Source organism: Asterias amurensis, chromosome 6 (assembly GCF_032118995.1).
Source record: "Asterias amurensis chromosome 6, ASM3211899v1".
NCBI classification, from domain to species: Eukaryota; Metazoa; Echinodermata; class Asteroidea; order Forcipulatida; family Asteriidae; genus Asterias; species Asterias amurensis.
Window position 1 is genome coordinate 5530655 of NC_092653.1, and position 22944 is coordinate 5553598.

The window sequence follows — 22944 nt, forward strand, 5'->3', positions numbered from 1 at the left end:
TAGTGTGTTTTTTGTTACAAAATATCGAAATCTCAAATAAATAATACAATAAATATGATGATTGTATAAACAATTGGCCATGTACTTCAAATTAAACTTAATCATATTATGTCGTTGTGATGAAAACAAACTCTGCTCACATCACATTCAATGATTTGTTGACATAAGTAATGTGCAAAAGAAAATAATAATAAGTTGAAATATTGACATTGTGTGTTAATTTAGGAATAAGAATCTACTTGTTGAAAACAGGAAATATTGCCATTTGTAAAACCTGTTTTGCATAAATCATGTGTACATGAAAGTTGAAACTATCTGGAAATATATCCCTGATTTTACAAACACAGTAACTATGTAGTGTTACTCTATTTCCAGTACCATTCTGACACAACACATGTTGTCTGTGAAGGCTGGCTGGGTGGCAAAGTCATTTGTTGTGTACATCATGCTCCCCTGGTGTACATGTCATTCCTGTGATGTTGTGCCAACTCTAATGGTGGTCCAGAACAAGGTGCCTCAAGATCTTTTCAAATATAAACACAAACATTTTTGAAACAATTAACAAAATAAAAATTGGTTATTTGTACATGTATATGGAATATAAAACCCATGCACTTGATGTTGATTCATTAAAGTGACATTTTTGCAAATATTACCTACCTGCAGCCGATTTCACGAAACTTTACGCAACTGCGTGAGTCCACTTGCGCAATTTTAATGGCGCAAGTTGCTCCATAAACGTTGCACAAGTGGACTTACACAGTTGCGTAAAGTTTTGTGAAATCGGCTGCTGGTCAAAGACATGATGTTATTAAAATTTGGGATGTGGCTGTTCAGTGTAAAGTTTTTTGGTAATGCAACGTTGGCGAAGGAGGCTGTTTACAAGTAACTACAATGAATGAAAGCTTAAATTTGTGTTTCCTTATTAAATGTTTGTTTACACATTTACTTTGTTTTTCCTTTTTTTTGGGGGGGGGGGGTGGACAGATCAAAATATCATATAACAAAACTGGACTGCTTTGACAGTACATGTGTATATTGTTATAAATGCACATGCCATTGACAGTATGAAATAATCAGTCTCTTACTGCCAAGTTTGAGAAGCATTCATCCGGCCTTTGTTTGCAGCATGACCTCTCCTGTTGTGTTGGCATCTTCCTACAGTTGGTACAAACACACCAGCTTGGCAAGAGCTTTGCGGAGGTGGATGATGTGGACTTGAAGGTGCCGGGTTTGATGAGGTCTCCAAGATGTTTACGCCAAGTCCTGGCATCTGCTCACATAGTACCTTCAACAAGAAATTCATAACCATTGATATAACTTATTAGTTCTCGACAATTTTATTTTTTATTGTTTGAAAGGTCACACTTCTTTGAAAGAATTCGGGTTGACTTGGGTACGAGTTGACTTGGGTACAATATTTTGGGTAAACTGTTAAAAATATACAAAAAACATTTAATAAATCTGTACTATTTAGTATTTTAAAAATGTATTTCTACAATTTTTACAAAAGTCCTCCCCTTCCCAGCCAGATAAACGACTCTTTTAATTGTAGCATCAAAGTAAATTAGGGTAAATTATGCCAAGTCATTAGGACGCTGGACACTCGATTCAAATCCCCACCCCCATCTATGCACCGAGTGAATAGATCTACAAAATTACATGTAAGCTAGTCATAGTACATGTACATTTATGTACTCTCACAACTCAGTGCTGCGGCTGTCATGGCTGTGAATTTACGTGTCATGTCCACAATAACAACTAACAATAACATTGCATTGGGTATAAACAATCACGGTCCGTTCTCTCTCTCTCGTCGGCTAGTCCATGTCCCACTACATTATTCTTACCCTGATTTGCGAGGTGTCCGTTCCTTCTTTTTGGACGTGTCTTCAATCATCTCTTTGCGTAGAGCAATGAGCTGAATCTGTGTTTTTCGGCGATCCATTTTGACAACAAAATGGTGTGTTTACATTTCACACAACGTCGTGTGGCAATTGGTGCAAGATATGTGAACAGATTTCCTATGGTACATGTGCGAGTAGGATTCTACTCTACTCTACTCACTATATAACTGGTACTCTTCACGTCGCTGTGTTAAGCCAATGCAAAAATAACTGAGTACCAGCATACACCATACCATACACATACACACATACATAATGTATATTACATGTACACTGCATGCTCTCGTCCCTCTCGTCCGCCGTCGTCGCAAGCGTCGTCCACGGAGTAGAGCAGAAAGCACAGAGGTCAATGAGTAGAGTAGAATCCTACTTCGCCTGTGTGGTAAAATTTTTGTTAACATATCTTGCAGGGTGGTAGAGAACGGTATGTTACCTCGTGTTCATCTGGTAGGTTTACCAGGCCATTGTCTACGGCGCCAGCCTAACTGCTGTGCATCGCGCATAAACGGACGATCGTTTTGACGGCTTGAAAAACGTATATATTTCGCGGGCCATGTTTCGGGGTCAGAGGTCAGTGTTTGTTTTTTTTAATTACCATTCACTAATTACAACACATTAAATGTGTTTTATTTCAAGAACAACTCTTAATAAGTATAAGGAACACCCTCAAACGTGAAATTTTGTGAAATCTGAAGGCAACGTGTTCCTTTAAGTGCTACTATTCATTTAATATTTTAAAAGATCATTTGGGATAGCCGGTAAAAAGTCCCACCCAAAAATGGAATCTGCATGTACCGCCCATCACCTGGGGATGGCACCGCATTTTCAAGCTGGTAGCAGAAAATACTGCCTGGATTCATTTTTTGCACCAGTGTCACGTGGTCGTCACCCCGTGCGTTGTCTTGAAGTAAGTTGAAGTATATCTTCAAAAGGTATAATAAACAAATTTTTGTCTGTTGTGTGTAAATTTACAATTCAATAGGGAGTTCACTGACAGGTGGTTTAACCACATGGGCTTTGACATCCGACGGGTGTCTCAAAATTGACATTATTAACAAAACAAATACATGGCCAGGTTATTCAATAATGAGTTTGTGTGCAAGCCCTCCCCCCGGCCGCGACAACGTGGTAGGCATTTAAATTTGCGCGCGAAACTTTTATACACAATATTGCGCACGAGCATTTTCGTATTCTGTGCGCTCTAAAAATATTGCGCTCAATAACGAGTGGTTGGTATGTGTAAACAAAAATGGCGAACACTGGTGGAGCTGCATACCCGAAGTGGTTACTCGATTCTAAAAGTGAACTTACACGAACAGACGTGAGTATATTTCTGCATGAGATAGACCACTCCGTAGTCCTAAATATTTTGTGCCGAAATTTATATTCAAATTTCTGAGTACTGTTTGTCAAACCATAGAGTAAGGACAGATGGTCAAACCATCCCTGGTCAAACTAGGCGAGGATGGATTTTTTTTTTACACAGGGACATGGCCAATGGCCGGCTGTCACAGGCAGACAGCAGACGTACCGCGCCGAGTGATAAAATAAATCATGGAGCTATAAACAATACACTGTAATTGGCGTTACCTGTTTTGTATTATGTTAAGTATTGACCAGTTACTGTGACTAGTGTAGTCATAGAAGAAGGTCACCAGTTTTATCCTGAGATATTATTTGGCAATACAATGCAATAATAGGGCCAACACAGTGACAGCTTTCTTTATTTATTGAAGTTTCTTTGCGTGCGATGTCAATCCACCATGTTCTTGTCTCCCACTGGACCATGACTGGACTGGTCACGGTCGGCTGCATGCCATCTGCTGCTCTGGCTCCATGCCAGCTGTACAGCACTAGCTCAGAAGCCATTGTTAATCTCCCTTTTATGACTATTTAGTCTGCCTGACAGTCGTTAAAATTGAAAAGAACTAAAACTTAAGAAAGAGAGCCTAATGCTATAAATAATGAGGGAGAGAGACGAATGACAGGGGGATATTATAATTTTTTGTTGTTAACTATATTAACAGTATTAATTATAAGCCTGAGCTGAGAGAAATTCTTGGTTGATTTGACCTTTTAACAGTTTAAGCCTGAGCTGAATTGCTCCATGACAACTAACTAAATACTGACATTGAATTGTAAAACTGAATCCTTTCATATTTTCACTTTTACCCTTTATTATTATTATTATTATTATTTTTATATTTCATTTTTTTAACATTGTGTCTTCTTTCTTCTTGCGAATTGTTTCCTTCAGGAGTGGAAGGTGTTAACTGAAGAACTCTATCAAGCGATTCAACAGCAGCTGACGGAAAGTCGAGTTTCACGGTTCACTGAACTCTCCGACGCAGAAAAGCAACTGTTTTTGGAAAGGGCAGCTAAGGCAATACAGGAAGGTAAGTTGGAAACCTCAAGTTTTGAAAGCAAAACTAGAACCAGTGGTTTCCAGTATACTCATGAATTTGCTTATAAAATACTTACAATAATCTTATAAGAATCTTAAAGAACCTTCAGATCTTATAAGAATGCTCTCAGGATTTTGGAAGATTCTTATAAGATTCTTATAAGATTCTTAAACCATCCGTATAAGGCAATCTACCCTACTCATTATCTTTACAAGATTCTTATACAATCCTTATAAGATTTTTATTCAATCCTTATAAGATTCTTATCCAACACAGGGGTCGTTCACACGCTGTACTAAAGTTGGTCTAAGTCCACTTAGACCGGTTCGGGTTTAACTTTTGTGCGTGTGAACGCAAATAAAGTTAGACCGGATCGGGTTTAAACCCCAAAACTTAAACCGTCCAGCGAGGCGGTCTAAGTCTAAACCGGTTCGGGTTTATCTTTTAACACTGCGTGTGGACAGAATGACATCCGGTTTTAACTCACAACGGACGACTCATTGTGTGGTTCAATGCACACGCGCAGGACCCGGAGTGCTTGTATACGGTTTCTGTTGCCTCTGATGCTGAAAAGCACCGAGTATTTATATTACTTTCTTGCCGCTTACCGAGTTGGCGAAACCCTCTCGATCACATCGGTGTATGCAGTTAAACACAGGCCCACGCCCATGATTTATTAAATTCTGAAACAAAATTATATTTTCCAAGCTTTTTTTGTTGAGTGTCCTACAATAAATTGAAACTGTTTTTCATGCGTATACTACGAGCGCAGCGAAGAAGCATATTTTTGTATTGCTTCCCACATGTACAGCGCTGCCATCCCATAGTGATCACTCTCTGATATCCCATAGTTATCATCACCGATCCCGTGGATGTGCCTTTCTATTGCCGTCACCGTTATTAGCGTGCTGTACTTTCAATCTAGGAGAATGAACTGCAGTGGGCGCGAGGCTGTGTGTAGGGGAAATTCCCTACGCCAGCAATATCACCACGTTGTTGGGAAGTTGGGAGAGTACTGCAAAGTACATGTATTTACGTAACTTGCACGTGTGTAGTTGTGTTTATGAACGAATCGGAATAAAAATCGCGGCACCAGCTTTTGAGAGATCGCAACTTCCAATCGATTGAAGTACAAACTAAAAGTATTTATTAAATCGGAAACAGTGGTATAAAACAAAACACAAAAATGAAACGTGTTCTGTTTCATGGAATATGGACAATATTTTGGTGAGTTTTCTCGGCGGTTTGTATCAATATTTTGTTTGTTTAAAAAAAAAATTTTGAGTCGTGTTCATGTTTGTTTTAAGTGCCCATATCCTCCTAACGGTAAAACTGTTACCGCGTTCGATTGAGCCATTTGTATCCAATAATTATGCCCTGTCTGATCATCCAGGGCATGGGGCACTCAGTATATCAGCATACTCGGTGCGCGAATCTGATGAATAAAACCGGATGTTAGAGCAACGGGGTCGCGTCTACTTTGACCTCTTAAAACCGAAGATAAACCGGATCGGGTTTAACTCTGTGCTGTCTGAACGCAATGGGTTTTTATTTTTACGACCACCCCCCGCTGCTCGTAAAAGTTAGACTGGTTCGGGTCTAAGTTAGTACGCTGTCTGAACATACCCACAGATTCCTGTACAATTCTTATAAGATTCTTACACAATTCTTATACAATTATTATAAGATTCTTATTTAAAAGAGTATTTTGTAAAGGGGGACTGTCAGAATTCCTCTTTTTATTGCAGTGTTTGAAATATTCCACTCGAAGTACTTGTGAACTTAATCATGCATATTCATAAAACAAGTAAAATTTTCCTTTTCTCAATATTCATCAACCAGGCCCATTGATTTTCTTTGTTGACATGTAAATAACTGACTGTTTTCTATTCTAAGAACCAAATATCATGCCTGCATTTATGCAAAAAAAATATTTTTCAGGCGAGACTCTGCAGAACTTCAAACAGTTAGCATCTAAGTCGCTAGACCAACATCTTAGTAGTCTCGCTAATCAACAGCTACTCACGTCAGCACCGACTGGAAGCAAGTCAGAACTTATACTCGACCATGCTAGAGAGGGCGCCCTTGGTCTGCTAAAGCGCTGGCCGGGCAACAAAGCTAAACTGCATCAATTCTTCAATCAGGCACTGCCCGATCGTCTTAGACAGATTACATGGAGGCTGTTTCTGAGGAGTCCAAAAGGTAACTGCCAATCAGCAATGTTGTTAGCGTGTTTTATTCTGTGCTTACAGTCACCAGGGCTATGAAATGGAAACTGCATAAAATAAGCACAAAATCAGCCTGTTAAGCAGCTCTATGAAACTTTTTGATTTGGTGTTGAACAAAGAAACAATGACTAGAGTGAGATTTAAACCAACTACCTCAAGATTGGCGGCTTGGCGCCCTACCTACTGAGCTAACTAGCCCTATGTTTGTGGCCACTATTCTGTCAATATCTTTGTTTGGGGGTGCTAGTCAGAAGTCAAACAATCATAAGCTGCTGTGTAGCCAGGGATCACACTCAAGTATACGACACAACCTGGGCAGCGACAGCCAAGAGGGGATGCTACTTTATATTTTTCAGATACCAATTAATAATAGTCCAGTCAGTTTCCCTTGTAGCAAAGTTTGTATGAACTTTTTGATTTTGTAAAAATTATGTTTTTGTATTGTTAACATTTATTGTTTCATTTAATTGCCAGTGAGGTCGTTATATCTGGAGCAACTGAAGTCGGATCCCAACAACGTGATGTCCATCTTGGATCTGGAAATCATTCAGACCAGCGAGGCCCTCTTACTTAGAGAGCCAACATTTGAAGAACTGGCAAACAACACAGGTACATGACTCTAAAAGCTGAATTATAACATCCAGGAGCTTCCAGGTCCTCAATTAGAGGGGGGGGGGCAGGCCCACAAGATATTTATCAGGATTTTCCTATTAGGCAAATCTTGTTCATGATGAAGGTGGGGGGGGGGTTGATCAAGAATGACACCTACATGTAGGGTACTTTGGTGTGCCTGGTTGAAATTCAGCCTCGACCCATTTAGTGAGATATTCAGCTCTCGGTTGGGGCATCGATATGCCAGTTGGAAGATGGAGGATACTGTCTTCGGTATGCTCATCGAGATACCATCTGTTGAAGAGCTCAGCAAGCATGCCCACAGGCCATTTATCAGGATTTTTCATATTTGTCAAATCTCAGTCATGACATATTCAGGAGGCTTTTCATGTGCACGGGAAATTGCGCTCAAACCTGAACTTGTTCACTTTTTAGATATACTTCATGCGATGAAGGCCGTCCTCTCCTACCACCACGTCTGCAAGAAAACTAAGAGTAGCCTGATCGACACGGACTACATGTTGGTAATTCCTTTTCTTGTCAATGTGTTATCAACTACACGGCCTGAGCAGCTGGTACTGGAGACTTCGCTGTCCGTATTGATAGAGGAGTTTCTGACATTTATGACTAGTCGGCCGATATACATGAGAGAATCATATGTACAGGTAAATAAATATCAGTATATTTGTTTTAATCCTGTGTAACTGTACTACTGTAGATATATACAATAAATCTGACCTGTGAAATTTTCATTGTAAAAGGTGGTAGCTTTTTTCAGATAACCCGGAGCGGATATGTAAACGCAGGAAGAATTCTCAGTTTGAGAAACGTATATGTCAGTAATGTGACATTTTCATGCTTTCGATTTTTTATGTCATTGCTTGATTTTATCTTTTACTTTAAAGGCACTGTACACTTTTGGTAATTGTCAAAGATCAGTGTTCTCACTTGGTGTATCCCATCATAAGCATAAAGTAACAAGTCTGTGAAAATTTGGGCTCAATTGGTCATTGAAGTTGCGAGAAAATGATGAAAGAAAAAGTACCCTTGTTGGACGATTTTGTGTGCTTTCAGATAGGAATAAAAGAGTTCTATAGCTAGAAGTCTTATATTATTTTATACTATCAACAGCTCTCCAATGCTCGTTACCAAGTCAGTTTTTAAGTTAATATTTGTTTTGAGTAATTACCAAACGTGTACCTTCCCTTTAAGCACATGTCCATTTATTAACCATTGCTCACTGTTTTCTTTTTTTTGGCTGTCATATCTGTAACTGCTAATCACGATTGTTTTAAAGCGTACAATTCTGAAGACCCTACTTTTTCATGGCCGTGCCTAAAGTTTTGACTTTTGTTCAAATCTACAGCAATGAAACTAATTTTTTATTTGATTGTTAATTTTGACAGGGTTTTCAAGAGAGTATGGAGGTCTTTGCTGGTCAGATTGTTGAAATACTCCAAGAGAAAGATGAACCGTTAGTGCAGCACATGGAAAGAATATTCAAGAGTAAGTTACCTCCCTAATTTGTTAGGGCTCTCCCCTTGCACAACCTATTGTATCGGGCCGATATTTAAGACCAATGGGCAAATTTGACCAACATGCACAAAACCCCTCAAACAATATTACTGTAAAGAGAATCCTTTCCCAAAATAGTTGACACTCTCGAGAACTGCTGTACTTGACATAGTGTTTCTTAAGGCCTTTTCACACTTCAAAAAATCTCTGTGTTGGACACTTATACGATCCTGATAATGTGCACTGACCTTAATACACTACAACTTTTCAACTTGGTGTCGACTGGATATGGCGCATTATCCGTGTCGAAACCAACCCTGCCCGGGAGGTGGGTTGATAAATCTCTATCCGTGTCGAAGATTCCAACACGTATCAAAAGCCGTAGTGTGAACACCTCCGAGTTAATTTTCGATCCAGTGTGCGTGGCATCCGCGCACACTACAGTTGTCCAGCGCGTACGAAAAACTGCGTACAAAAGGCGCTGCGTACATAAAAAGTAGCCGCTTCCTGCTTCGATCCGTGTAAGATTTTGCAGTGTGAAACGGTTACACAAGTAACCAAAAAGCCGATTTCCTACAGAGCTAGTGTGAAAGCGAAGCTGTTTCTATCCGTGTTGAAATTTTACCAAACCAACATGGACCATGTCCGGATAAGGTTCGACACGGATTGAAGATCGATAGTATGAAAAAGGCCTTCAGTTTTTAAGGCCATAAGGTCTGGGCGACTAGTGAATGTGGCAATGTTTGCTGCAGGCGCAATAGAGTAAAATTTGAGCCAAAAAGATTGAAGGATTGTGTCACTGATGTCTGATTGTGTTTTGTAAGAAAAAATTATGTTGTTGTGAGTAGTCGTGAGTGACACAATTGTTTCACCAAACGGGTAGTCGCCTCTATTTTTGAAGTAGTAGCGACCATTTTTTGGTAGTTGCGACTCGACTAATCAATCAATAGTCGCAACTGCGACACTTAGTCACACGAATCGCCCAGGCCTAATGGCCATTAATTATTGAGGTATTGACCAATCTATGACCCTACCTATACACACTATGAAAAGCTTCAAACACCACTTAGTAATAGTAAGCACGTTTACACTACTTTTGTATCTTTTGGGGGTCCTTATTCTTCAGTCTTAATTGAACATGAACTAACTTGATTTAAACCTCACAGGGCGTTTCACTGGTCTCTCTTCCATGGTGCAGGGCATAAAGCCACTGGTTAGACCAATGAGCAGATGTCTCTTTGTTGGTAAGTCTGAAAGAAACAAAATACAGTGAAGCCAACATTTTCAATTTCCAGTTCATGATAAATGTTATTAATTTTGGTTTTACCCTTACACCGATGTGTGTTAGCACTGTATACTCAATAGTTTCCCAAGTTCTGTGAAAAAAATCACAGCTATACTCCTGTAGGATTTGAACCCACGACCTTGGCAGTTTATAAGAGCAGTGTCTACCAACTAGACCACCGAGATTGCCTGGTAGCTAGAGGCAGTTCAAGGACTGAGTATGCAGTGCTAACACACATTGGTGAAAGTTGAAAACCAAAATTAATATTCTTTATTTTCAATGCAAATTAAACATCTATTACCATCTTTTTGAATGTTAGACAAAGTTTTCATGCCTGGAATATGGTATCATGGGCAACTTAAGACCAATAACGAAATCGAAAATGGTAACGATAAAAATGCATGCCCTCGATTGGTTGGACACGCAGAACCACCCCATGGTCATTCAACCAATCGAGAGCGTTCATTTTTATCGTTATCATTTTCAATCTCGTTATCGGGGCCTGTGTGATTTTGCCTTAAATACTGTTGTGATAACAGTTGTTCTGTGCATGGTTGTCCTGCTATAGACCGTATTGAATAACCGCTATTTTGCTATGAAAGTCGCCATTTTGTAGGTGGACCGCATGCGCGTCCAAACGCGTACATCAATGAAGCACGTAGTGCGCAACATTCCCGGTTTGAGTTCTATGGCACCAGCACACATACACGGCACGCACGCACAAGTGCCATGTTGTAGGTTAGATACACAACCTGTACAGTTGATAAATAATAAGGGCCTTAAACGATGAAATGTGTGTACAATTTATTTCATTTGCATTATGTTTTTCCCAATGACTGATGTATGAATATTAATTTGATGTGTGTACATTTTGTATGTGTCTTTCCTTCCTATTTCAACTTTGCCTTTTTTGTAACAATATAAGTGGTATTACTTTATGTTTGTGATGATCGTCTTTTCTATCTTGTTTCTACACTTCTTGTTCAGTGCTTAGAAACCTGGTATTAAGCGCTATGTAAATGCATGTTATTATTATTATTATTATGAATATCTGTTCATTTTATATTGCTGAAGAAAATGACTCATGAGTTCCCATTTGTTGGAAGTTCATAATTATGGAAGTGCTTTGAGATGCCCTTCGGGTGTTAAAGCGCTATATAAAAACTTGATTATTATTATTATAACATTTCAGTCACATCAGTTTTCAAAATTCAAATATTAATTTTTCCCTGACTGAGATATTTCCTCTTGTTTGCAGGCTATCTAAGTCTTGATGCGGTCATGTTTGTATGGGACCAGTACATCCTTGGACTGGATAGACCAGACTATGATGTCATACCTAGCCTGGCAGCCATTGTGTTAATGCTCCTTAGGAAATATTTGCTGCAGTGTCAGAGTGTAAGCAAAGCTAGAATATTTTGTTTCTAAAGATAATGCAGTTTGCAATATGGTTACTAACAGTAATAAATACTTGTAATGCGCACATATCCACTCTGCCGGGTGTTCAAGGCGCAGTAAACCAAAAACAAGTGCAAGAAAACAGACACAACTAAATTAGTCCTTGAAAGCCGTAACATAAGATAAGTTTTGAGAAGAGATTAAAATGTTGTGGTACAAAGACAACATCTAAGACTTAGTTGTAGAGAGTTCCAGATGCCTGGCGCAGCTTAAGAAAAAGATCTGCCATCCCAGGAGTGTCGAGACTTGGGTTCAATGAGGAGAAGCATGGTACTGGATTGATTGCTTGGCGTGTATTTTCATTTTTACGCATTTCACACTATGCATTACGCCCAACGTGTGACGAAGACATGGATGTCGTCCTTTGTGTTTTCTCCTTTGATTCTCTAATTTATTTTTTTACAACCATTCATTGAAGTAAACGGTCTCTAACCCTCTCATTGTGTTTGATCACAGTTACCTGAGATGGAAAACGCACTAAAAAGGAATGCCAACAAATTGAACAAAGACCAACTTATATATGAGGTAATAAGCAAGATTTGTACCTAGGCCTGTTTTGTTTTTGTGTTGTGGTGATTTGGACAATTTTGTTTGATTGTGTTTTTAGGGTGAAGACATTTCAGACTGTTGTATGAATTCAGACTGTTTTAGTCTGCCTGGTAAACAGAGATTGTTGTATTTTTCTTCAAATAAAATTTGTTGTAGTCTTTGATCTACTTCTCCAGCACTGAGACTAGTGCTCCCAGAGACTCCTTGGAATCTATATCTCCAGAGTTTATAAAATCCGTATAGACTGTAAAGGGGGTGACCCAGTTTCAGCCCCTGGATAAAAAGTTGATTTGTAGGTTTTTTTGTAGCCCACACTTTGAAGTGGCCTTCAAGCCTTGTGTGTCTGGCAACAAAAACAAAAGTTTCTAAAAAGGTTGGAATGCAATCATTTCAACATACCTCCTTAAAGGCAGTGGACACTATTGGTAATTACTCAAAATAATTATTAGCATAAAACCTTTCTTGGTGACGAGTAATGGGGAGAGGTTGATGGTATAAAGCATTGTGAGAAACGGCTCCCTCTGAAGTGCCATAGTTTTCGAGAAAGAAGGAATTTTCCACGAATTTGATTTCGAGACCTCAGGTTTAGAACTTGAGGTCTCGAAATCAACCATCTAAACGCACACAACTTCGTGTGACAGGGGTGTTTTTTTCTTTCATTATTATCTCGCAACTTCGATGACCGATTGAGCTCAAATTTTCACAGGTTTGTAATTTTATGCATATGTTGAGATGCACCAACTGTGAAGGCTAGTCTTTGACAATTACCAATAGTGTCCACTGCCTTTAAGATCAGGATCTCAATTTCAGACTTTTTTTCCTAGCAATGATTCTCATCCCTGTGTTTTGTTTTTGTCTAGATTGGAAGTAATTTCTACCAGACCCTTTACGGTCAGCTCAATAATGGGCAGGATGGCATGCCAGTACTGGATCCAACGCAAGGTAAAATAAAATGCATGTGAATCGGGAAAACAATTTCATCCAGCAATTTCAGCCCGGTGTTTAGATCCTTATGGCAAGTTTTGACATCACAGAGTTGTTTTCGCAGCGAATTTTTCGCCGGAGTTTAGCAAAAGCTAACTGCTGCGTATTACTCGTTGCAAAATTGTCACGTCAAAATTCGCTTCGCATTCACAGGACAAATGAACCGGGCTTTAGCATAGCAAATTATTTATACTAACCATGTTTTGTGCACACTGAATGCTAACATTGAGTTAGCAAGTGATGATTTGTGAGTGACGACTGAATAATTTTGCTCTGCTATAAAACGGATTGCTCACTGAGAAATGCTAATCACGATTGCCACTTTTGCCATCGTGTTATGTCAGCCCTGATGTTAACTTGTGTGTCTATGTATATATTACTTTGCATTCATCTTTGGTTTAAACATTTATACGATTTTTTGGCTGTCTCTGAATCAGACTGTCACTGTGTCTTTCTTCTCTAAAATGTGATCTTGCCATATGTTTTGATTTTTGTTTAGTATTGTGTATTTTTTATGTTTGTTTATATATGAATAATTTTTCATTGAATTGCATTGATGTAAACGAAAGATTTTTCGTCTGTCCCTGAATCAGGCAGTCTCTGTGTTTTTTTATGTGAAATGTTGTGATCTTGCCGAATGTTTTGATTTTTGCTGAGTATTGTGTATTTTTATGTTCATTTATATATGAATCATTTTTCATTGATTTGCATTGATATTTAAATGTGCTTTTATCTCCATCTGTGAAATTATTTCTGAATCATTCAGAGTTTGCAACTATTTATTTTTAATATTAATTTTGTTTTTTTCCCCATACACCGATGTATGTTAGCACTGTGTACTCAGTACTTTCCCGAGTCCTGTGAAAAATTTCACAGGCATGTTACTCGGGTGGGATTCGAACCCACGACCCTTGCAATTCTAGAGCAGTGTCTTACAAACTAGACTACCGAGATTGCCTGGTAGCTAGAGGCAGTTCGAATCCCATGTTTTGGCAGCGGGTACCGCAACGACATAATTAATGTTAAATTTGCATCGGGGATAAAGAGTATTTATTGTGGTTTTTACCCATACACCGATGTGTGTTAGCACTGTATACTCAGTACTTTCCCGAGCCTTGTATATATTTTAATGTCATATCCATGTGTTTCTATTATGTATAGTCATGATATTCTTTCTACTTTAATCTGCTTTCTGTTTTCCCCTCTCAGAAAATTCAGCACATTTGTTGCTTAAATAGCCTGAAAAAAACCTATAGGCTTAGCATATATATTTGTATGTTATATCCATGTGTTTCTAGTATGTAAAGTCATGATATTCTTTCTTCTTTAATCTGCTTTCTGCCCCCCCCCCCCCCTCAGAAAAATCAGCAAATTTGTTGTTTCAAGCCATTATACACTTTCGGAACAGAAAAAGAAAAAAAAAGTTCACAGATTTACAAATAACTTACAGGGTTTACAGAAGGTAATGGTGAAAGACTTCTCTTGAAATATTATTCCATGAACTGCTTTACTTTTTGAGAAAACATTAAAACAATATCAATTCTGGTTATCGAGAATTACGGATTTATTTTAAACACATGTCATGACACGGCGAAACGCGCTGAAACAAGGGTGGTTTTTCCCATTATTTTCTCTCGACTCTGATGACCGATTGAGCCTAAATTTTCACAGGTTTGTTATTTTATATATAAGTTGTGATACACGAAGTGTGGGCCTTTGAACAATACTGTTTACCAAAAGTGTCCAATGGCTTTAAATAGCCTGACAAAAATATAGGCCTAGCATATTAATGTGTCGGTAAGCCCTTGTAGTCAGTATACTTTGTTCCTTCTTATATGCTAAACATCATGTATGATTAAGTGATCATTGTCTTTTAACTTTTTTTACATTCTTATTTTATTAATATAATTAATTTTATTAGCAAACCACACACTATATAAATGTGTACAAACATTATTATTGGTCTTTTCTTTAAAAATATTATGACCTTGTGTGATAACTGATAACCTATTGATTTTTAGTTTTTTCCCATTTATATTGTTAATTTACATAAATTTCGTCAAACTGTTAATGTTACTTATGTAGCTTTTAATTTTTATAGTAAAACAAACTCTGAAGATCTTTTAATTATTTTTTTCCAAAAATGTTGAACATGACTATAGTTGCAATGCCATGGGAGTACTGGCACAAGGAGATGTTGCCTCAAAGATTAAATAAGGCACAAAACAGACGGCAGGAGAGAGAAGACAGGGAACAAGACAGAGACAAACAAAATCAAAGGTGAGTCCATTAACAACAACAACAACAACAACAACAACAACAACAACAACAACAACAACAACAACATTTATTTCTATTTCACAAACAATATTACAAGTATCATACAAAAATAGAGATTAAGATTAAAACAGCTAATTATTAAAGACAATGGACACTATTGGTAATTGTCAAAGACCAATCATCTCACTTGGTGTATCTCAACATATGCCTAAAATAACAAACCTGTGAAAATTTGAGCTCAATCGGTTATCGAACTTGCGAGATAATAATGAAAGAAAAAAACACCATTGTCACACAAAGTTGTGTGCGTTTAGATGGTTGATTTCGAGACCTCAAGTTCTAAACCTCAGGTCTCGAAAGAAAATTTGTGGAAAATTACTTCTTTCTCGAAAAATATGGAACTTCAGAGGGAGCCGTTTCTCACAATGTTTTCTACCATCCACTATAACAACAGTGTAGGAAAAGGACGGAGTAAGTGAAATGGTGGCAATCCCCGGTAAGCGTTGGCTTGTTATTTTATGCATATGTTGAGATACACCTACTGTGAAGACTAGTCTTTGACAATTACCAATAGTGTCCAGTGTCTTTAACAAGACCAAGACAAACAAAATCAAGAGTGAGTCAAATAATTGAAGATATGAATGAGAGGTTTGCGGTAACACCGTGTGAATATCTCTTTCTGAATAATGTTGGTTCTGAAAAGAACAATGCCGTTTTCTTTTCAGAACCAACACTTCTCAAAAAGAGATACTCACATGGTGTTACCACAAACTTCTCTTAGTTATGCACTTCCACCATGCAAAGTTTCAAATCCTTCTAACCCAGTAATTGAGAAAATAGAATGATCTGCTGCAAACTGTTTACCAACCAAAAGGACCTATGGCATATGTAAAAAATAGTTGATGACATGACATTTCAACCTCGCAGAGTCTTCCTCGATACAACTTTTATCTATTTTTGTTCTGACTAGGTTGAAAGACGAAGAAAATGACCAAGTAAAGCAGGAGAAGTTCAAGGAAGAGGATAAAGCTAAGCTCAAGAAAGCTGAGCAGAATGCTAAGGAAGAGCAGTTGAAGCTACAGAGTCTCTTGGAACAGGTAATTGGAGATTGAGTGGGGAAGGTGTGGGAGATTTTGGAACCTAAAATGACAGAACAAATTTACCAAAGTTAGAAGCTCGGCTTTTAGGCAGCCCCAGGAATAAGTGGCTGTCCGGCAGACACGCATAAAATTGTATTTTAGTGGTACGAAACAAAAAATTGCGTCTGGCCATGTCTGGCCATGTTAGCCGATATCTTGTAAAAATTTAAAGATTTATCATCGATCAATAAACATTTTGTTATGAACAAATGGTCAGCTTAAATTGTGCACGTTGTATGAAAATGTTATTTTACTGGGAATAAAATCTTGTTTTATTTGTACTGCTTAGTGTCTGAAAGAAATGTTTGTTCTCCGACAGGAAAATAAAAAACGATTGGAGTCTGAGAGGGCAGCCCAAAAAGAAATAGAGCAACTTAAACAACAACTCGAGAAATTGAAACAAGTAAGTCAACATCTAGATTTTGTCCATTTACCAAAATCAATTGTCATTATATTTTAATTTATTTATTTGTTTATTTCTTGTTTATCCTGGGAAATCCATTCAGTAAGAAAAACTCACTGATCTCCCATGCATCCCAGCTAATAACAATCTACAGATGTGCACTTAAGATAAATTTACACGGTAATACATTGTACATTCATTTAAAAAACACTAGATCCAAGCACACATAAACTACAAAACAGCATTTTTAAGTAGGACGAAGAAAATTAAAGGGGAAAAAATACACATCCATTAAAAACACTCAACCAAATACAAAAGAAACACATGAACCACAATGAAGTTATAACAAATGTTAATACATGTCATTATAGTGTCTTGCTCTGGAACCCAAAAGTGCTCAAAGGGTTTGGGTACCTTTTGTAGATAAAGTTTTTGGCAATGACATGAATCCCTACTCACTGTGAATGAAGATGTATGTTACACATTAATTTACTTGTAGAAGTTTCAGCTTCATTAGCTGTCAAGTTTTTGAGGGAAAAAAGGGAAAGTCACAGAGCAATGTTTTCAGGAGAGTCGCGAAAATTTGTTGTGCATGTTAAGACAATTTTCTTCTCACTGAGACAAAAATTATTTTTGTGAAATTGTTTTTACTCTTTTTTCATACATTACAGCACCTTATAGCAAGTAATATTTTAAGGGAAGCTTTCTACCATCTTTATCTTCAAACCGCTAGTTTAATATAAATCTGTGGACGTTTGAGTTATGTTTTTAGTATCCAAACCCATTAATATAATAAATGCTTTCAGTTGGCGTTTGGTTTGTTTTTGTCAGTTTAAAGGCAGTGGACACTATTGGTAATTACTCAAAATAATTATCATCATAAAACCTTTCTTGGTTACTAGTAATGGGGAGAGGTTGATAGTATAAAACATTGTGAGACCCAACTCCCTCTGAAGTGACGTAGTTTTCGAGAAAGAAGTAATTTTCCAAAAATTTGATTTTGAGACCTCAAGTTTAGAATTTGAGGTCTCGAAATCAAGCATCAGAAAGCACACAACTTCGTATGACGAGGGTGTTTTTTCTTTCATTATTATCTCGCAATTTTGACGACCGATTGAGCTAAAATTTTCACAGGATTGTTATTTTATGCATATGTTGAGATACACCAACTGTGAAGACACTAGTCTTTGACAATTACCAATAGTGTCCACTGTCTTTAAACACACGGATAATTGAAATAAAAATTAATTGTAATTTTTGTGTGTGTTTCTCCTCATGTAAAATATTTGTATTGTATCTCCTCTCTGTTAGAGCAAACAATCTCCTGTAGCTGCACCTCCTGGACCTTCTGCAAGATCAGAGCAAAAGCCTTCAGAATCAAGGTAAAGAAACAATTCTTTGTCAACAACAAATTATTTCAAAATTGGGTAGAACCCAACTTCTTTTCGTTGAAACTTTCAAGCATTTGAAAGTTAAAAATAACAAACAATAATTTAGGTGTTGGCTTGCCAATTAAAAGTGTTTATGTTTCTTTTAATCAATATTTGGGATGGTTAAGTTTGAGTCATTTATACTACTTTCATTTATAATAAATAAAAAAAAGAAAAAAAAGAAAAAGATAATGGCCTGACGTTTCGACCCTAGCAGAGTCTTTCTAGAAGGCTAATAAAGGCTTTGAGAAAGACTCTGCTAGGGTCGGAACATCAGGCCACAATTTTTTTTGTTTTGCATTTAAACCTTTTGTTTAGTAAGTTGTTTGCAACAGCTGATTCTATTTTTCATTTCATTTTTTTCCCATCATCTTTCTTTTTTTAAAGGCCAGCAAGTAAAACATCAACTCCTGCTGATAAGGAGGTCTCTCTTGCTCCGAGACAACTCGATGATCCTACTGCAGCCAAAGCAATGATGACTGATATTATGAAAGAATTCATGCATGGCATCAAGGCGGGTAAGCTCAATGTTAACCCAAGGGTCCTGAAGGGTGCTTGAGTACCAACTATACGCCTTTTATGCATGAGGTACATCACAATGCTAACCCAAAACGAGGCTATGGGCGCAGCCACTGCAAGTGGTGGCCAACGTGCAACCATAGCCTCATTTTGGGTAAAAATTATGACGCCATGCATAAATATTTAGAGAGGCACATAATAGGGAAGTTTAGCAGCACGTTATACGGGCCGTAAAAAAATGGTGTTGTTCCTAGGTTAGGGGCCGTTCATAATTGTCGATGTTTTTAAAATTTCGATTTCTTTTCCAAAGATTGTACATGTACCGATACGTACATTCTATACGTAGCCCATGTACGTGTACACATTGTACCTCGGTTCGTCATCGCGCGCAGGAACGCTGGTACGCAGGCAAGTCAAACTTTGCTCTCTTTTTTTTATGAAAAGTGAATTTCGATTTTCAATTATTTACCTTGACCCACCCACCCACTAATTCGAAGAAAGAAAAAAAATTGAAATTTAAAAAACATCGACAATTAGGAATGACCCCTTGCATCACCACTTTGAGGTTATTTCATGCTCACATATGAGGTCTGCACTTATGTACCTGGCGTGAAAAATGGTAACTTCGCGTATGCTGAAAACCTTAGATTTTAACAACACAATTTGCTGAAGTTCACGTATTTGCTTGCGTAATGTGCAGCCAAACCTCCCTAATTTTTCTTGGTTGGTATTTTGAGCCTCAAATGAAGCATGCGGCAGGCCTGGAATTTCATTTTTAGAGGGAAAGGCCATCTTCATTTTGCAAAGGGCACAGTGAAAAGTATATGGGAAAGCTTTGACGGGGCACCAAGACCTACAAGACCAGGGGCAACGGAGACCATGGCCCTTGTGGCATCCAGAGTAGAATCCTGACATTTTGCCGACCTTAAAAATATTTATAGGATTTGAGGCATTGCATGGTGAGGTATCAATATATTGACCCTTGCACGTACCCGCGTCACACGCGGCGACTGATGCCATGCTCACCATATTGGTGGGCAGTTAGGTTTACGTGTATTAACGCCGCGTCGCCTAAAATGCGCACTTCACTGCATAACGCAGAGTTATATATGAAAACGCACAGTGAAATTGCCCACCAGTATGGCGCATTCAAGATTGTTCTGATGATGACGTCATGTGAAATGGGTCAATATTTGGTTTGTGGTAACACCATGTGGGTATCTACTTGCCAGGTAGAGTTTATTCTTAGAGAACTGTCTTGCTTAATTCTACTACCACGGAGTAGATTGTTCGGGTGTTCGGGAGACTTCACAGTTCTGAAAAGAACTGTCCTGCTTATTAACTATTACCTGGGCAGATGGTAAAGAAATAGGCTATTACTTTAGCTAATAGGATTGTAATTAACTGTACTACCGCGGAGTCAGTTCTGGGTTGGTCTCATTGTTTCGACTAGCTTGCCCTAGTCAGTTCAGGACAGTCAGGACAGTTCTTTTCAGAACTGAGAAGTCTCCCGAACCTCCGATTATCTACTCCTCGGCAGTAGAATAAAGCAAGACAGTTCCCTAAGAACAACTCTACCTGGCAAGTAGATACACACATGGTGTTACTGCAAACCAAATATATATTGCCCTAGTCATCGTCAGGAGACTAAAACAATTTTTTATATTTTTATACATGTTTTAACTGTTGCGTGATGTACGAAAAACTTGGGCTAGGTTGGGTTAACAAATTAGAATTACAACCAGACATTCCGATAAGAACCAGTTGTTATCTGATTCTTTGTTTATCTTATTTAATTTCTCTCAGTACATGGCGACTAGGCGACACAAATAATGAATTGCAAGCAGCTGGTACCGGTTAGTAACGCCAACCTACTGTGTGAAAGGAGGCAGGAACCAGGTCATATCATGAGCAGTATCAAAAAGTAATGGGTCAAAGCTCGCATGATGACCATGAGTTCCTGGCATTCGTTAGTTTTTTGACAAAGATAGCTCCACAAGGATTTTTTCTCGAGAAAACATGGTTGAGTATTTGGAGCGGGGATTTGAATCCCGGTCATGAGAAATGGGTAACCTGTGAGGGTAAAGATTGTTGATGTGAATGGCGAGCAACCTGTACGCCAATTTGACTGCCGGTGCTGCATACTCCACAGGAGTTGAATTGGTTTCAGCATTGCTCTATGGTTTCAGAAATACTTGAGCCCCAATGAACAGGGGTAGTAATAGATGAAAGCATGACACAACTATTGTGCCTATTTAAGATAAGTGCCTATTAATTAAACAGCTACCTGAGCGGAATGTTTTCAACAGAAATGGTATTTTTACTTGTTTATAATGCACCTGTTCACCATTTTAATGTAATTTTGATATGTGTACACTTCTGAACTTTTCGTAATTATCGATTAAAAAATCAGGCCCCTACCTAAAGGTTTTTTGAAAAACTAAAAACACTTCTGCCGTTGAGAGCGGGCGTCAAAGGACAATGCCGCTGACGTCATTTGTGGGAGTTTGCTTTGTTATACATCCACGCTGCAACAAAGCGGCTTTATCTACTTATGACGTTTTGAGAGTGATTACGTAACGGGGCTTTTCGCAAATCTCGCAGAAAAGCTCTGGACAAGGGCATACAAAATGATTGTTTTTTTACACAATTGAAACCTATTTATAATCATATGACTCGATTTCCTTATTCATCGAAAATATTTTAAGTGGAATTCAGCAAAGTTCACAACTTGACATTTTTGTTCAAGCAGGTCTGAAGTGCCTATCATTAAGTGCCTAGCATTAAAACAAAGTCTGGTCTCCTTATAGGAATGATGATTAGATTACCCTGTGCATTGTGTACACTGGGAACCTGACTTTATATGTAAATACTAAGTAAATATAAACGGGGAAGAGTGCAATAAACAATCATGTGTTGTCTTTGATATTTAGGTTTTCTCAGTTTGTTTTAATTCCAAATATAAGTTTATTATTTGAGTTGTAAATTAATTCTTCATAATTCAGATGGTACAATTACAAAAATGGCATGGGAGAAATATTTACAAAAAATATTTTGATGATTGTCATAGCTCAAAGTGACAATAATAGTCGTAATATATATTTTATACCGCGTTTAAAGGTAATTACTCAAAATAATTTGATCTACTTCATTTGAACAACCCCAAATCAGTTTAAAATTTACCCAGTCAGTTTCCCTTGTGGTTTATTATATGATATCTGAAATAAAAAAGGCACATCTCCCTTAAGGTGATCTCCTGGCTGCTGCTTCACAGGTTGTAACGAAAACGTTGTGATCCCTGGCTACATGGCACTTAACGGTTGCATGGCTTCTGACTGGCTGGCACCGCCAACATAAGCCTAGACAGCTCAGTTGGTAGAGCACCGGCATCTTCGCACAAAGGTCATAAGTTCAAATCCCGCTCATGTCAACTTCTCTTTGTTCAATCCCAAACCATTTAAAATTTACCGAGTCGACTTCCCTTGTAGTTTATCATTTGATACACACATATTTAACTCTAAGTGCAATATCTACATTTATCTTCAAGTACGCGCTAATCCTCCAATCAGATTTGCAGAATGGAGTGGTGATAAAAACCTATATTGCACGGCTAATATCACTACCATGCGTCTTGTGTGTTCTATGTCACTCGCCAAGTTTGCTTGAAGATAAATACGTTATCACACGCGCGCTCGTGGAAATACGGAAAATATAGCGCGTCTGCGTCCCATATCCAACTCGGCCTTCGGCCTCGTTGGATGTGGGAAGCAGACGCGCTATATTTTTCCGTATTCCACTCGCGCTTGTGTGATAACTTATAGTATGATAATACAAGTAACATTTTAACAAAAAGTTAAACCCTGTGGGACAACATTTTTAGTTTTGTTAGTATTGCAAGCACATACATTTTGTGGGTACAAAGCAAAGTGTATACGTATACATATAAAGCCAACTCTTAGTAAATTGTAGTTATGCTAAAGACAATACATTTGGAAGCGCAAGTTAAGACCTCAAGAAAAAATCTTCAATTACTTTCAGAATTCATCCTCTTGTTAATAATATATTTAAATTTTACTTAGAGAATAAGTTTATTATTGGATTGTATACATTTCTGAAATGTAAACCATAAAACATCATTATGTGAATTATTTCATGGTAAATAATCTTGTTCTTTCTCAATTAAAAACATTGTAAAATATGATACCTGTCTTTGTGCGTGTCAAATTCATA

The 22944-nt window shown here is 37.9% G+C and overlaps 1 protein-coding gene and 1 long non-coding RNA gene across 2 annotated transcripts; one reads left to right on the top strand and one right to left on the bottom strand.

Moving 5' to 3' along the window:
* Window positions 1-113: 113 nt before the first annotated feature.
* Window positions 114-1989, bottom strand: LOC139938845 (uncharacterized). The gene is made up of 3 exons (XR_011786213.1): window positions 1851-1989; window positions 1089-1288; window positions 114-523 (listed from the first exon to the last, which is right to left on the bottom strand). It is a non-coding gene; the product is annotated as an uncharacterized lncRNA (long non-coding RNA).
* A 1162-nt stretch (window positions 1990-3151) lies between these two features.
* Window positions 3152-22913, top strand: LOC139938841 (uncharacterized). The gene is made up of 16 exons (XM_071934484.1): window positions 3152-3228; window positions 4165-4303; window positions 6254-6514; window positions 7015-7149; window positions 7588-7817; window positions 8559-8658; window positions 9834-9911; window positions 11211-11350; window positions 11867-11935; window positions 12820-12901; window positions 15106-15223; window positions 16194-16320; window positions 16682-16765; window positions 18077-18147; window positions 18583-18713; window positions 20521-22913. Exons 1-16 carry the CDS (start codon window positions 3157-3159, stop codon window positions 20532-20534), a joined length of 1851 nt encoding a protein of 616 aa, XP_071790585.1. The 5' UTR covers window positions 3152-3156; the 3' UTR covers window positions 20535-22913.
* The last annotated feature ends 31 nt before the right edge of the window (window positions 22914-22944 follow it).

Bases quoted from the DNA above. Each gene is read 5' to 3' on its own strand.
- LOC139938841 (XM_071934484.1), top strand. From the start codon at position 3,157: ATGGCGAACACTGGTGGAGCTGCATACCCGAAGTGGTTACTCGATTCT. The intron at 7,150-7,587 runs GTACATGACTCT...TTCACTTTTTAG, and splicing joins AGAACTGGCAAACAACACAG to ATATACTTCATGCGATGAAG. The intron at 11,351-11,866 runs GTAAGCAAAGCT...GTTTGATCACAG, and splicing joins ATTTGCTGCAGTGTCAGAGT to TTACCTGAGATGGAAAACGC.